This window comes from Penaeus japonicus, unplaced genomic scaffold, assembly GCF_977035675.1.
Source record: "Penaeus japonicus unplaced genomic scaffold, GWHDUDI00000001_assembly GWHDUDI00000001, whole genome shotgun sequence".
Taxonomy (NCBI): domain Eukaryota; kingdom Metazoa; phylum Arthropoda; class Malacostraca; order Decapoda; family Penaeidae; genus Penaeus; species Penaeus japonicus.
This window is the reverse complement of record NW_028234403.1, coordinates 1,694,867-1,710,464: the sequence shown is the minus strand read 5'-3', so window position 1 is coordinate 1,710,464 and position 15,598 is coordinate 1,694,867. Positions and strand designations below refer to the sequence as shown.

Below are 15,598 nucleotides of genomic sequence, written 5' to 3'. Positions count from 1 at the left end.
TAGATGATATAAGAGTTATGATACAATAATACAGTTCCTTCAACCACTCCGGAGATGGTGATACTAAGCGTTTAGTATGAACCATAATTTCTCAATGACTTATTAAACTAAAGGGGGACAAAATGTCTATAAATCTAAATCTTCTTACAACGCAGCTCAGGTTGCTTTGGTCATGATTAATATACAAAGAATGCAATGTTAATCACAACTTACCAGCACTGATCTAGTAAATTATTGAAAAATATCTCAAAATCCACAGAAAATGTGATTATAGGTGCATCTAATGCTGGATAAAGAAGTAACACATTACCTCAATCTTCTTTTGTTTTAGAAAATCATACCCTTACATAAATTTATCGTTTTATCTTACTTCTACTAGATTTAAACGAGTAAAAAATAAAATAAAAAAATCCCGCAACTTTTCTCACAATTTGAAGTTCAACATCTCTGGTCAGTCCTTGTAATGAGCAGGAAGCGAAAGTGCTGGGCTGTCTCCACTCTTCCGACACTGAAGAGCTGGGAAGCGGGCAGTGGGGGCGTCCCCAGTGGCTAGGGGTGCGAGACGGTCTTGCTGCAGGGCCAGATCGGTTCAAATCCAACCGGGTGCGAAAAATTCTTCGCAAGAACCTTCAAAATTTCAAACGCGCATTTCCATAGAGAAGAAGGCTGCCACTGAGAAACAAAGACGATCGAGACTATGGTCCGCGCTCATGCTGATGAGCACAGGCCTCAGCCTCTATATAGGAGGTAGTCACAACAATAAGTAAGTTCGTGCTATTGGAAGCCTATAAATTCTTAGAGTTGCTATTGTCAGTTTAATGATGACAATTTGCACCTTTCTCCTTGGAAGGACTGGTTAAGTATTTGCTAAATAGATATTATAATATTGTTATTTGATATTCTCTGGGGATAATTCACAAGCTAGTCACCTACAATGTATCCAACAAGAGATGTGCGTCTTCTATGATAGTTATCAAAACATCATATAAAAGGCATCCCCACTTGCTGTTGGGTCACTTTTTTAATCATGAACATTATGTTGTTTTTTTTATATCTGAATTAAAAAAAAAAAAAGTAATATAAGTCTCAAACAATTCCTTAAGTTCCTAACATCACAATGAAATGGATCCAAGGATAAGGTGACGTTAAAAAGAAAATAAAGAGACAAACGATAAGGAGAAAAGGGAACTGCAGAACTGTACCACATGATAAACAAGAGAATTTTCTTGGAAAAGATGATTCAGGATAGGATGTCTCTCATCCTATATTAAAGTATTTATGGTATCTATTTATAAAAAAAATGGACCAAAAAATAACAATAATAAAATACAAAAATGTTAAGGGTATATGCCACAAAGTATATGTAATCTAAGCATACATATACTCTTAGGAACATCGGATTTCAAATCCTATCCTGTTGGTCATCCGTTGTAAATAATTTAGAAGGCTTTTAAAGTGGCACATTGGAAAGTCAACAGAACACATCGGGAATGTCACTGTTAAAAGTGGTTAAAGATGAAGAGACAGAACTTCTAACATGACTCACTTTAAAGACTATGTTTCACATGATAAGCACCATTCAGAGAGAAATAAAGAGATAGAGATGGAGAAGACTTTCTCACCAAGCGTGTTTATTTCCTGTACATATATACACAAAAAACCTATTTAAAGCTCGGTCAAGTCTCCAGTTTATATCATCATCACCAAGCATTACTGGATCATCACAAACAGTCACAGTTCCTCACAATTAAGCAGTATTACAGCATTAATTTTACTCCATTTACTCTCTGCACATTATAAAAATCTTTATTATATATTATGGTCTAAGTACAAGCTATCACGCGAAGGACTCCTTATTCGAGGCATCCTCCAGGTCCTCACTGATGGCTGACATTGCTTCACTACACGGTGAATTCGGGAGCTCCAGTCTGTTGAGAGAGATTAAAAGGGTATTATTTCTCCGGTAGAGGAACTCTGAATTTGCAATATGAAGGAGACAAGAGACAAGTCTGTCTATACTTTTCTCCTTGATATGATATGAGAGAATAGAAGAAAGGTAAAAGCCAAAAAAGAGAAAACAAAAGAAAAATATATGAATGATTAAAATTCATTATTTCCAAAAATAAAAATATAATCTGCCTGATAACTATCTTTCCAGTAAAAATATCTATACCTTAATTTCATTAGTTCAATATAACAATGTCTTTTTATAAAAAAAATATACCTATATATATAAAATGCATACACACATTTATATGAAAAACTCTTTAAAGATTTGGGCATGAGAAGTTTAAACAAAACAAAATTTAAAACTTGCAGTATCATTCATAAAAAGCACCAACAGCCTCAGAATTATTCATCTAGCCATTTGCACTTTGCAAGAAGTAGTTTCCCAATAACTATAACTTTTACAGGCAATCTCTTCATGAACAAATGCAAAATTAAGATCACTTGTAGAACAGATATTGGTCAAAGAGGGAAACAAAGTATTATTCTACAAGTAAATTAAAGTCTTAAAAACTAATAAAAGATACACCTAGCCTTCTTCACCTTCCAAAACCAACTGAAAAAAGAAAGAAAGAAAAGGGGGGGCATGCATTATTCACTCTAAAATAAGATAAAAATAATACTATGAGAAAAAAAAAAATTATATCTATAGTCTAATAACTAGCACTCATTATCTGACTTATATCATGAAATATAATCATAATTCACAAAAAAATCAAAATAAAATGTCAACTTCCATTTACATTTAGAGCATTTCTTCCACACATGAAACAAAAAACATTACTAATAATAACATTTTTATTCCTTTTTAGCCATACTCACTCCTTTTCAGATACAGACATACATATGTATGCTTCAATATCTGTGTATAGATGAACATTTGTATTTATGTAGAGATTTCATGAGTGAGTGTATGTGTAGCAAATAATGAAAGTAAGTGGAGAGTAAGTATGTGCAATCATCAAATTATTAATTACATTCAAGAAGCATTTACAAGCATACTTAGGATCTGGGTTTTTCATAAAAAGCATTAGTTTTGCAAATCATAAAAGGCAAAAAAGGTTGTTCAAAGCAGGTTAGGTGCTCAAATATCTACTGGGTAAAATTCCCGATCATATTCAATATATACAGATGTCATTTTTAACATTAAGAATATCTTTAAATCACTTTTAAAAAATCCAGACTTGTTTTGGGATTCTTGTGCTAACAGGAAAGTGATATTATCCTTATATTTATGGATGCCAATCTGACTTCCCCCGGAATATGTGTTTTACAAGTCAGATTTCCTTTCAACAAAAATGTTTTGATTCTTGATTATAAGTATAAGTATAAGTATAAGTATATAAGTATATATATAAGTATATATATATAAATATGTATGTATTATATATATAAATATATATATATATATATATATATATATATATATATATATATATATATATATATATATATATAATAATATATATATATACATATATATATATTAATATATATATATTATTATTATATATATATATTATATATTATATATATATATATATATATATATATATATTATATATATATATATATATATATATATATATATATATATTATATATACATATATATATATATATATATATATATATATATATATATATATAAAAGTAGGAAAAAAATTCAATCTCTCATAGCAGATACTTGTAAAAAATTGGATCATATGAAACACTATCTGCTATATTGCAATCATCTAAGACCTACAGTTGCTAATATCTATAATATTGATATACAGCAGATCCATACAATGTCCCATATTTGAAAAATAACAAGCACTTAAAATTCAAAATTGCCCTTGAAAAAAAAAATCACTTTCTGTAAGCACAAGAAATTCTTCACAATTAAAGGATTTATAACTTTATTTAGCAATGCTAATAGCACTGGTAAGTTTAAAAACAAAAATAAAAATAATCTAAACATATAACTGATCTCCTGAGCTTAATATCTAAGAGTAAATGATAAACGTAACTAGAAAACAAATATTCTGAGTTGAGCTAAATGGTTAGACAGTCAATCAACCTAGGCAAAAAGTCTTCAGATATCAAACAGACATTCAGATATCAACAATGGGACTAGATCATAAAAATCAAGTCCTTAATTAAATTTGTCTGCATTTTCCAAAAAATAAAATCTTCAATAACAACTTATAACTTATTTTAGAATCAAAACATGAATGAATCTTGTAAAACTAATTCCTGTCTTTGCATCACGGAAACCTACATTAGTGTATTTTATCTCATTGGCTGCTTAGCTTTGGCTGGCAAGCATGTCGTGTTCAAATTCAGAAGACTGGCATTAACAACTGGCAATATGAATGGCCAGGGAAAATATGCATTTTTAGATGTTACAATTTTATACTATGCACTGCTGTAGTATAATTTCTTTATTTCATTCACTTGAGCACTAACTTGGCCGCTTTGGCAAAAGGGAATGCCGCAAAGCCAACTATCTTCCCCAATTACCTGTCAAGCTGCTGCACTTCTGAAGGAGGAGTGCGAAGCGTAGAATTGGAGGAGGACCTCTGTTGCCTCAAGGACGCAGTCAGATAAGAACTCAAGCTGCCGTCGCTGTCGCTGTCACTAGAAACAAAGAAGTATGGTCCAAGGAGGCACAAACACAAGGGCCCAAGCCAGGCACCAGACTCAAGCCATGGGGCAGGTAAGGCACGCAAGCTTTGTTAATAACACGCAAAAGCTACTCACAATATACCCAGCCAAGGAAAACTGTGGAGAAAATCTGGTGAATTTCAAAGGTATCTGGTTTGGGTATGGGATAGGTGGTTACTAAGGCTTTGCTATAGTAAAATTATGCACAAAGTCTAAATCATATTAGCAGATGGTTTGTACATGAGCACTATTATGCCAATCCTATTGCAATTCATTCTATGGTAATACATTAATCATCTTAATTCATGCTATAATAATACAGAGTGGGACAACACTTGGAATGTGGTTAGACATAAAGCATTTTTATGAGATAATAATCATTGTTTTCTGTTAATGTTTGGCATGTAAGCATGCAAGACATACAAAGGTGAGGAGGTTAAAAGATTGAGAAGTTTGGGCAACTTTCATATTATAAAGGAAAGGTATTCAAGATTGCCCTGGCGTGAAGCAGTGAATTTGGTAGAGTCATGTTCCCTGTACTGCCATAGGCCTGCAGACAGGATATTCTGCCTAGAAGAAATCCTATCCCAAAGACTGGGAGTCGTAGCTTGGTACTGCTATTCTTGGGAGTGAAGTTACCTGTCGGATAGGTCGGAGTCGGAGTCAGAAATGTCACCCTGGATGGCCTGCTGGAGGTCCTCAATCCTCTTGAATGCCAATTTCAGGTCACTCTTGAGGGTGATGACTTCGGAGTCCGACAGTTCCAACTGCTTCTCCAACTCGTTCTTCTTGTTGACGGCATCGGTGTGTCTCTGCTGCAAGGCTGAAAGGTCCTCCTTGGACTCACGCAACTGCCTTCCAAGTCTCTTGCTCTGGTCTTGAGCCTGACTCTCCTTGAGCCGCGCTGCATCACACTCGCTCGTCAGACGTTCAATCTGGTCCTTCAAGCGACCTATTTGACTCTGCAAGACAAATTTGAATGTATATTAAAGACCCTACCACAGGTAGATAAGCATGACTACATCAGTTAAAGGTTCTAAAAATATTTTTCTTCTTGATTCAAAGACAAAATGAAAATTAATCTTTTTTACTCCAGACTTACCTCTAATCTTTGCCTAGTTGTCTGCTCAAGCTCTAGCTTAGACTCAACCTCCTTGATCTTCATCTCGAGGCGGCGCTGAGTGTGGATGTTTGCTGTCTCTCCTTCTAGCACCTCTACCTTGCTGGTCAATTCTAACATTCTTTCCTGAAGAACCTGTAGACAAGGAACATGTATTTAGAATCCCAATAATCAATTAAAGTCCAGGTAATTTGGATAAATTTGGAGTTCCTGGTTCCTCTAACATCAAAATGAAACACTAGTGCCTAAGAAGTATGCATATGTAATAAGAAAGAGGAAATGAAAGACATCAAAAATAATTATCACAGACAATAAATATATATACCTGCTCCGTTATATAAAAAAATATGTATGTTAAACTTTTCTATTCACTAGAAACACCATGCTTGTCACCCTTATTACTTACCTGTTTACTGTGTTCTAGTTCTGCAATTTGTTGTGATTGTTCTGAGAGGGTGATCTGGTCTACAGACAGCTGAGACACAACAGCCTTGTATTTCTTCATTACCTCAGCCACCTCTTCTTCACTTTCTTCCAGCTGAATAGAAATCATGATTGTTAGTTTTATTGTCAATAGTTAACATAAGAATGTACACTCCATTTTCTCATTTTCTAGAGTAAGCTGGATTTACAAAGGTCATATACGCTGAAGTCTCGTTGGTACATTAACTAACCTGTGTTTGTAATTCTGACTTTTCTTTGCACATTCTGGCACACTTATCCTCTGATTCATTCTTGTATCTCAGAACTTCTTCCAGTTGGGAATTGATTTCTGAGAGATCTGATTCAGCTGACTGGCGAGCCTTGATAGCTGCAGTCTTAGCAAATTCTGCATCTTCCAACTGAAAGGAAAAAGCCTATGATTAAAGAAGATGAAGGAGAAGAAGAAGAAAATCAATAAATACAGCTAGTTATTTACCCTATTAAAAGCTTATTCAAACCTTTTCAAAATACATTCAAAGTCCATTAATCTAAAAATCTGAAAGTGGATGTGTGTCAAGTGGATGAATGAGAATGAATGAAATCTGAAATGTGTGAATCGCTAAAATAAAGCTCACCTTGATATAGGTAATGGAATGTAATTTGAAATAACAATCATTTCAAGAATTAAACTATAAAAATATGAGCTTCCAGTAATGGTACATACTCAAGCAAAGTCACTCCACAATAACCTAACTAATTATTCCAACAAATAACAGCAGAGTAATACTTTCAACAAAAAGAGCATACCCACTAACACCTCGCTTCAAAAAGAGCCAAACGTTACCTGAGTTTTCAGCTGTCTAACGAGAACCTTGTGACTGCCCTCAGACTGTGCTTTCTCCAGCATAGTCTGTGTATCACGTAACAAGACCTTAGTCTTCTTCAGCTCTTTCTTGAGCTTGTGTACATAGTCTTCATCAACATGGGTGATGGTGCGGTCTTGCAAGTCGGTTATACGCCTCTCTAGCTCGTGCTTCTCACGCACCAACATTGTTCTCTCTTCGTGCTCGTTCTCTAGCTGTGCTTCCAGTGCTGTAATATTGTATGGATTATTCATAACTGTTGTTAGTCTTATTAGCTCCCTAAAAGAATTATAGTTATGTTTATAGTTTTAAAACACTTTATATGGAAAACTGGTTCCTACAACCTTTTTGTACACTGGAATTTCCATAATCAACAATCATAAAGGAAAATTATTTAAAACAGAAGCCTTTCAATCTATAAAGCTATGACCGTACAGTAATATCATGGTAATATTTTGTTTAATAAACTGCCTTAAACACTATTGCTGAAGGCCTAGATCTTCCCTGAGAACTCTGTATTGAGCAAAGACAGTAAATATCTTGTTTTGAGGGGGTAGTAAAAGTTGTGGTATTCCTTTTAATTAACTACTTAGAGAGTGAGAGGTAAAAGTGATAGAAGAAATGAAACTTACATGCTTTGCATAAGGACTAAAGCAAATCTTGGGTTCAAGTCCCAAATGTGGAAAATAGGCAGAGAAGAAAAACTGTTGCTTCCTTCTTGACCTCATGGATGAGAATTCTTAGGACATTTTTTCAAAGAAAAGAATCAGATCTGAAGATAATTTGCCAAACATTACCTTTTACTTTCTTTTGGGCAGCTATTCTGACTTCCTCCAGCTCCTCTTCTCTTTGGGCCATCTCGCGGCGATTCTCCTTCCTCATTTGCTCTATGCTCATTTCTAATCGCACCTTTGCGCCCTCTAGCATTTGCACCTGCCCTGCTAAGTCATCTAGCTCCTCCTCCTGTTGATAAAGCATTCATGGAATATACACAAATGAAGAAAATATAATCACAATCATATTTAACATTTCAGGTAACTACTATAGGCCAGCCATTATTATGCTGTACGTCTTTTTAGACACAGGACAGCAACGAGTTACAAACCTGATCTTTGATGCGCATCTCTAGGTCATGCTTGGCCTTCTTTAGTGTTGCAATCTCCTCCTCGGTCTTCCCTGTGAAGTTCAGGTCCTCAATTTCCCTGTTGAGGGATGCAACTTTCTCTTCCTTCAGCTCCAACTCTAGCTTCAGGGTCTGCCAAGAAAGAGGTAGATAGTTAATTTATGTTTACTGCAAATTTTATGAGATAACAAAACTGACCGGCGGTGTAGCCTGTCTTGTTAGCAACCTGGATTTACAACCATATTTCTATATCATAGAAGGTCTATCCAATTCTTCCGAACATTATCCTTCACTGACAGATTATTCTTCACAAACCTCATTCCCATAATGATTTATAAGTGCTCTATGACAACCTACTTTACTCACTAGTTGATGTACACAAAAACTACTTAATTAATCACGCAAATTAATTGGTTCTATTTGGTGATGTAAAAACTTATATCGTTACTGATAACTTTCTGAACAGGTTATAACATCTTTCAAGCTTAGCTATATGTTTCATTACAACATTTTACTTATACAAAATATCATATTTAGATAATACAGTGATGTAAAAGTGAATCTGATGTGGTTTTCAGTAAGCCAAATTCTTGAAGCTTCCTGGAAGAGACGTAATATCATTAATCTTGGTAGATAAGAAGGCTACCTGATAAATTATAACATCATGGCCCAAAACTGTCCCTCTTATCAAAGACAATCAACCAAATGTGTATACAAATCAGCAACAACCCATTCCACAGTCTGTATGCTGTTCTCATTCTCTAATTGTATAATTTCTATCAGTTAACCATGCTCGAACTTTTAAATGAGTCATTGATGTATATTCCAAACAAATAATCCATAGATCAACTGCCAAGAACATGCTTAAAGAGGCCCTGGATAATCCACCTTGACATTCCTTAACAATTGTCAAATTTGATAACACCTTGAGGTCATTCTGACAGATTTTGAAGTTTCATTATCTGTAAAAATGTATAATGCATATCATATCCGTTACATCCTTAGGTAATGAAAATAACTGTTAATAAATAAAAACATCCCATCCGCATCTTTGCTACATATATTCAGAGTATTTCTCCAGAGCGAAATAACAAAACGCATTCTTCCCTGTGCTTTGTTTTCACCTGATCCCCAGACCCACCCTATGTAATATAAGCACATGAGAATCCAATAACAGGTTCACCTTCGAAGCCAAGGTGACTTTGGCAGGTCAGGTCAACAATAGGAATATGATCAGGTGAGGCTGGTGAATGTCACCAGGTCAAGTTACTACCCAGTCTCTCGGGTTTAGGACTACCTTACAATACCCTTAGTTGTAGCCAGCCAGAAGTTCATCAACATGTTAAAAGCAACGAGAGAAGGTACTGAGACTTCAATGAGCCCTTGAACTGCATATATCAACATTATAAATGCGTTCACCTGCTGTTGCCAGAATCTCTTGACGGCCGCATTCCTGACAGGAGTTGTGTATCTAAGGGAAGTCTGGTCCCTGAGGAGAGAACAGTCTAACGGGTCCTCGAGCTCCTTCATGCCGCCGTCTTGACCCGGCGAGGTTGCCTCTGCGGGGGGAGGGGCGGGGGGGAAGGCCTCTATGGGTGTCACGTCCCCATCCACGGTGCAGGGCGGCGGGGGGAGGCAAGTCTCGACCTTCTTCTCCACAGAGCCGTTGGTGACGCAGTTCTCCTCGGCGGACGAGAACTGGTTGAAGACGTCATTGGAGAGTTTTCGAAGCGCGGTCGTTCGCGGAGGGTCCTGCGTCGGGGACAGGACCTCCTTGGTGCTCTTCACGCCGAGGCCTTCCCACTGGGCGATGCGCTGTCGCACTCGCTCCCTCGCCTCGACACTCACGCGTTTCTCTTTCATGTTTTCCCTTGACGCTCGAGTGTTTTCCCAGCGACAAACACTTTCGTACTTTCTCTTTCTCTCGAAGCTTAACTGCGCTGGGAGTTCAGTTCATTGTTCGGTGCGCTATTTCTAGCCTTACTTGAAAAAAAGAAATAATTTATCCAAATTACTCTACGATACCTTTGCACAAAATGTAGGTAACCAAGATGTTGCAGGAGATACACGGAAAAAAAATATCCCAAAGCGTGGCAGGACTTGTTCCCAATATGGGATTGGTTGCTTACGTCACAATTCTGGGGAACCTGCTATTCCTGCTTTCTTGAACTGATTTCAATATCACAAGCGGTCCTCAAGTTCTCGACATTCTACCGAATTCCCTCATGAAAATCCAAGAGGACGACCTCGCTTCCCATAAACGCAAACTCGCACATCAACGAAACACGACGACGATAATGGTGCGTCCACGAGCGCATACAAATGGCCAGGGCAAGGCACTGGCCGCGGCGTCCTTCTTATACATGCGGCATCTCTACTACCATGCTTCCCACGACTTGCACAACTGCGCTAGGGCTTATCACGCCGCATACAAAAGACGACAAGACGGTGTCGAAATGACGCGACGACGTCAGCTGAAGACAAAACAGATTGGAAACTGTAAACTAATTTCACTCTCACATGACAAGCGTCATTTACAAGTTAACATCTATATCACTAACACTGATTTAACTTTCACGGAAAGATCGCAATAACAAGATAGTCCAGACGTATAACTAGACCCTGGAGAGGAGGCTCCTTGGAGACACCGTCCATATACCCACCGCAGGTCCTCATATCAGGTAGGCCTTGTACCACTCACAGCCCCCTAGGCTACACAAAACAACCCGACTAAACCCCCCCGTAGGATAATTTCACTTTCCACAATTATCTAAGCTCTATAAACGTCAACACTCGTCATAAATATCACTTTTCATTCACTGCAAAACGAAAACACAAGGCGAAGAGAGCGTCGGCAGACACACGATCACCACCGCTTCTATGACCACACTGACTCGGTTTCGTCTGACCTGCAGAAAACGGGAGACGGGAGGTCGGAGCGCCGCAGTTGGCAAGCATCAGCGTTTGCGACCTTTTAAAAGACTATCAAAACAACAGATATACACTCTCTAAATACTAAAAAATAAAAATATACATTCGCAAGAGATACGAACAATTTAAATTTTCAAGTAATCAACTTTAAGAACATGGTTAAGAATTGATAACATGCAAGACGCGCTGGCAACTCGTCCATAACAGTACCAGTCCCCTGTAGGAACCTGGATTGATTCATGTGTCTCCCTATCGCATCTCGCCCATGCCTTTTGCCGAGGGACTTACAGCGCTAAACGGCCTCCTTTATTTAGATACTGATGGCCGAACAAGAGGATGAATGAAGCGCATGGACGGAAATGCGAGAGAGGTAATTCCTCCTAGGAGCTGAGCCTCACATCTCGCTTAGGTCAAAATACCGCGCAAAAACTTGTTTTAAACGCAAGCATCGCTTTTAGACATATACTATTAATCACTGTTCCCAAAGAAAACAACTTCCGACGGGCAAAATGGCTATAATATCCGACCGACAGAAAACAAGTAAGCCTCTCAAATCCTGCTAGAAAAAAAAACAAAAACATTCCACAACAACAGAAATCTAAGCTTATCAAAGACGCATCTGAGCTTATCGACGATTCAGGTTTGGGCGTAGGATGCTTGCCCGCAATTCTCTTGGGTGTTGGGGGAGGGGAGAGGGGGAGAGGGGGGAGGGGGGGTCAAATAGAGCACGGCAGCCTACCCATGGACCTTACACCTCACTAACCTCACCTGCGACAGCTGTACTACTACGCGTTCCAAAAAAGCGTAAACACCATTCAAATACGCAATACAAAGGACAAGACGATTTAATTGCGTTATATCATACGCATTAACTTTATTTCCATTCAAAGAAACTACTTGAATTACACATTATTCAGAACTCAGAAGAAAAAAAAAATCGATACGTCATTCTCGCTAAGAAGAAGAAGAAGAAGAAGAAGAAACAAAAAAAACATAATTTTCTCTTCCGAAGACATAACCGAAGACTATCTGCAAAAATAAAAAAAATCTCGCATAGATCGCATTGCAGAGAAAACCACGTATCTCATTACCGACGAAGGTTACTTACTATCCCCCAGACAGTGTCACCGGAAGTAAGCGAGGCACGTGGTTCTCAGGGCCAAGGGAAGGTATGTATGTGTGTGTGCATGTGCATGTGTGTGTGTGTGTGTGTGTGTGTGTGTGTGTGTGTGTGTGTGTGTGTGTGTGTGTGTGTGTGTGTGTGTGTGTGTGTGTGTGTGTGTGTGTGTGTGTGTGTGTGTGTGTGTGCGTGTGTGTGTGCTATAATCCTTTGTAACACACCTCCTACTATACGAAGCCCTGAGACAGTATTTTATTCAGCTCTGATCTAAGATTACGATTTTAATTTCGTTCGCAACATATTTCAGTTATTGAAATCGATATGTTATTTGCAATAGGCATAGGCAGGCACTCTTGCGCTTTAATTAAATTCCGATGTGCCTTGGCCAGCATCGCATCTAAATAAATATAAGACCACGGTTCTCGTGTTTGCTTTCAATAGCACGTCACATCTCAATCTAAAATTAGGAATATCATGGAATAGTCACCATGTCTAATCGAAGGCTAAATACCGCCGCTTTTCCCGCCATAAAACATTTCCTTCCCCCTTCCCCCTTCCCCCTCCCCTCCCCCCCCCTCCCCCTCCGGCTCCGGCGTGTGGTCGGTCAGCCTATCATGTTTAACCTTGGCCGGCGATCCGAGTCTCGGGCAGCAGGTGCGCGCGCTCGCCTCTCGTGGCTGATTCCCGAGCGTGCTTCCCTTGACACTCTTGCACGCTGCACGGAGGGAGGAGGTCCAGGTCCCCCCTCTTACGCCACGCCACACTTTCTGGGAACTTGCGGCGGCTCTTCCAATCAACATCCGCGGATGACTTTCCGGCGTCATCCGACACGGGGTTTGCTTGCCGCCATATTGGACACGAAAAAATAAAAATAATAATAATCTACATGTTTTTGGTACAGATGCGTTTCCTCCCTCGACCGACCTGTTTCATAAACCGGAAGAACATAATATTTCCGAAGTTTATAAGTAGGAAAGGACGAAAATCGGCATAAAAATGAATATCGTAACAAGCATATTTCAAACACCCTTGCGTGTCCTGGGCCTCCCAATTCTATCATTATCATTTACCAGCCAACTTTCCCCTCCGAGATCACCGGAAACGCCAGCATCCACCCGACACTGGATTACCTACCACAGTCGAAACTCCACAAAAAAAGACAGGGAAAAGTGGAAAAAAGGAAAAAAAAACGCGAGACATAAGAAAACGATCTGCTTGTGACCACTATCGCCGCCACCCAACTTTAAAACCCAGACTCTAATAATGCTCTCATACTTTCGATAGCTAATTTCTCAGAGTAGTTTGTATCTTGTTTTGCATTTGTCATCTCGCTCTTTGTCATTGCTATGCCGCACGATTCCGCGGGGAGAGGCGAGACCGGCCGTTTAAATAGACGAGAGGCGTCGTGGCCAATGTTACCACAACTGGACCCAAGTGACCATTGACAGTGTGGACCGCCAGGCGTACCAACCTCCCCGTGGCCTTGCCTCGCTCGAGCTCACACACACACACGACCTACTGCAAGTGTCTCCTAACTACTACCTCTCTCTCTCTCTCACGGCCATCTGAATTCGTTCTTACAACCTAAATCATCCGGCGTGTAAAAGATGATGCTTTTACAATCCCCGATCGCCTTATATGGGCCACAGACGGGGAAACAATTATGCTCTCCGGTGTTAGTGCCGCCGGCGCCGTTGGTTTTATGGCCGCGCCGTGGCACGTCTTCCGCCATTCATTCGACGATCTTCACCTGTGGCGCAGGGACTCGCACTTTCTTCAGGTCGCTATTATACAAAAAACAAAAAACAAAATTGCTCTTATGACGACGAATAGCTTCTAGACGATACCGGTGTTTTAAGTACTGGGCGGAGGAGCGCGTAAAATGTGAAGTACTATAACCTGTTATCACAGCATAAATTTGGCTTGGGTATTTAATGATCCTAAGACAATTAGAACCCTGGCGTTTGTAATCACTGCATAAGGATATCCACTTATTAATCAAGGCTAAATTAATATTAATCTGATTCACATAATTATCAGGAACTTCTCTGGAAGAAAGAATGGAAATACAGTCATATATGCACACACACACACACACACACACACACACACACACACACACACACACACACAAACACACAAACACACACATATATACATACATAAAAAAAACTCACATACATACATACATACACAAACACCCGCCACATACGCATAATACATAACACAAACACCCACCCACACACACACCCACACACCCCAAGATATCTACCGTAAGAATTTACAGTTGCGTGCCCCGCTGCGTCCATACCGCCCTCGTCACGCCCGGCGTTTCGCGCACAAATACACGGCTGCCCTCGGGGTCTTCGTCGAAAGAGGAGCCGGCGACGACAAGCCTTATCACTAAATGTCGCGAGAAACCGGAAAAGCCGTAATAAAGCCACGCATATTTACGTTTTTATCAGCTGGTGATAAAAGCCAGATTTTCTCACTGATAAGTCAGGAAACCCAGATTTTCTCACTGATAAGTCAGGAAACCCTTTATCTATTTCTCTGTTTCATTCTCGTTCACTTCATCTCCCCAGAAACCTCGGTCGCATTTCTTCATTATTCTCTCGTTCTTTCTCTCCTTCACTTCATCAAGATATTACATTACGTTCGAGGAATGATTTCCAGGATGGTTTTATAAATCTAACTAACTGTTAGTCCGTTACATCATGCAAAGCACCAGTAATCAAATGAATATGCAATTTGTCAGAAAGACGACAAAAGTCACTGGTGTCGAGGCTCTGCAAGAACCATACCGCGGAATAACCGTTAAAGAAAAAAAGAAAAAAAAGAAAAATTACTTCCTGATATAAAATGCTCAGCGACAGTTGGGCAACGCAACATGAAGTCAAAACACGAATAACAAACTTCCCTGCAAACAACAACATCTCACATAAGGCTGAAAAATAACGCGATAATAATAACGCCACCGACCGTTATCGCCAACTAGTCACAGCGAATTATACACCGGTCCATCAGTCCTGCCAGGGCGCAATCTCCTTCGCCGATTACTCTGAATCTCCGGGAAAAAAAAAAATAATAATCCTCAAGCAATTTTGATAGACAGAGGATTTTTTTTTCATGAATTCTTAAGTAACGGAGCTCATCAGAGACGTCTCTACGCAGTACCTCTTATAACGCCCAGTTATAAGAGTCGAGGCGAGGCAAACAGCAGCAGGGCCCCGCCATTCATGTCGGAGAGGACGTCACCCCCCCACCCCCCCCCCCACCACCCCCCACAGCCTGCCAGCGTCTGAGCAGATGGCCACCCGCTCCACCACCTGTCTCCCGGGCGCCGCTGGATCACACCCCATA

The 15,598-nt window shown here is 39.4% G+C and overlaps 1 protein-coding gene across 10 annotated transcripts in view; it reads right to left on the bottom strand.

Annotated features, from left to right (window-relative positions):
- Positions 1-15,598, bottom strand: part of Mhcl (Myosin heavy chain-like) — a 246,631-nt gene that overhangs the window by 177 nt on the left and 230,856 nt on the right. For 9 of the 10 annotated variants that reach the window (XM_086550591.1, XM_086550629.1, XM_086550260.1 and 6 more), the window contains 9 exons: positions 8,167-8,316; positions 7,859-8,024; positions 7,043-7,290; positions 6,450-6,617; positions 6,182-6,313; positions 5,758-5,910; positions 5,295-5,617; positions 4,512-4,628; positions 1-1,928 (listed from right to left, as the gene is read on the bottom strand). The exon at positions 1-1,928 is cut by the window's left edge and continues 177 nt beyond it. In XM_086550591.1, the coding sequence (XP_086406717.1) occupies positions 1,838-1,928; positions 4,512-4,628; positions 5,295-5,617; positions 5,758-5,910; positions 6,182-6,313; positions 6,450-6,617; positions 7,043-7,290; positions 7,859-8,024; positions 8,167-8,316 (1,548 nt within the window). In that variant the 3' untranslated portion in view covers positions 1-1,837. The remainder of the gene's footprint in view (positions 1,929-4,511; positions 4,629-5,294; positions 5,618-5,757; positions 5,911-6,181; positions 6,314-6,449; positions 6,618-7,042; positions 7,291-7,858; positions 8,025-8,166; positions 8,317-15,598) is intronic. The other variant, XM_086550340.1, reaches the window with a different exon arrangement.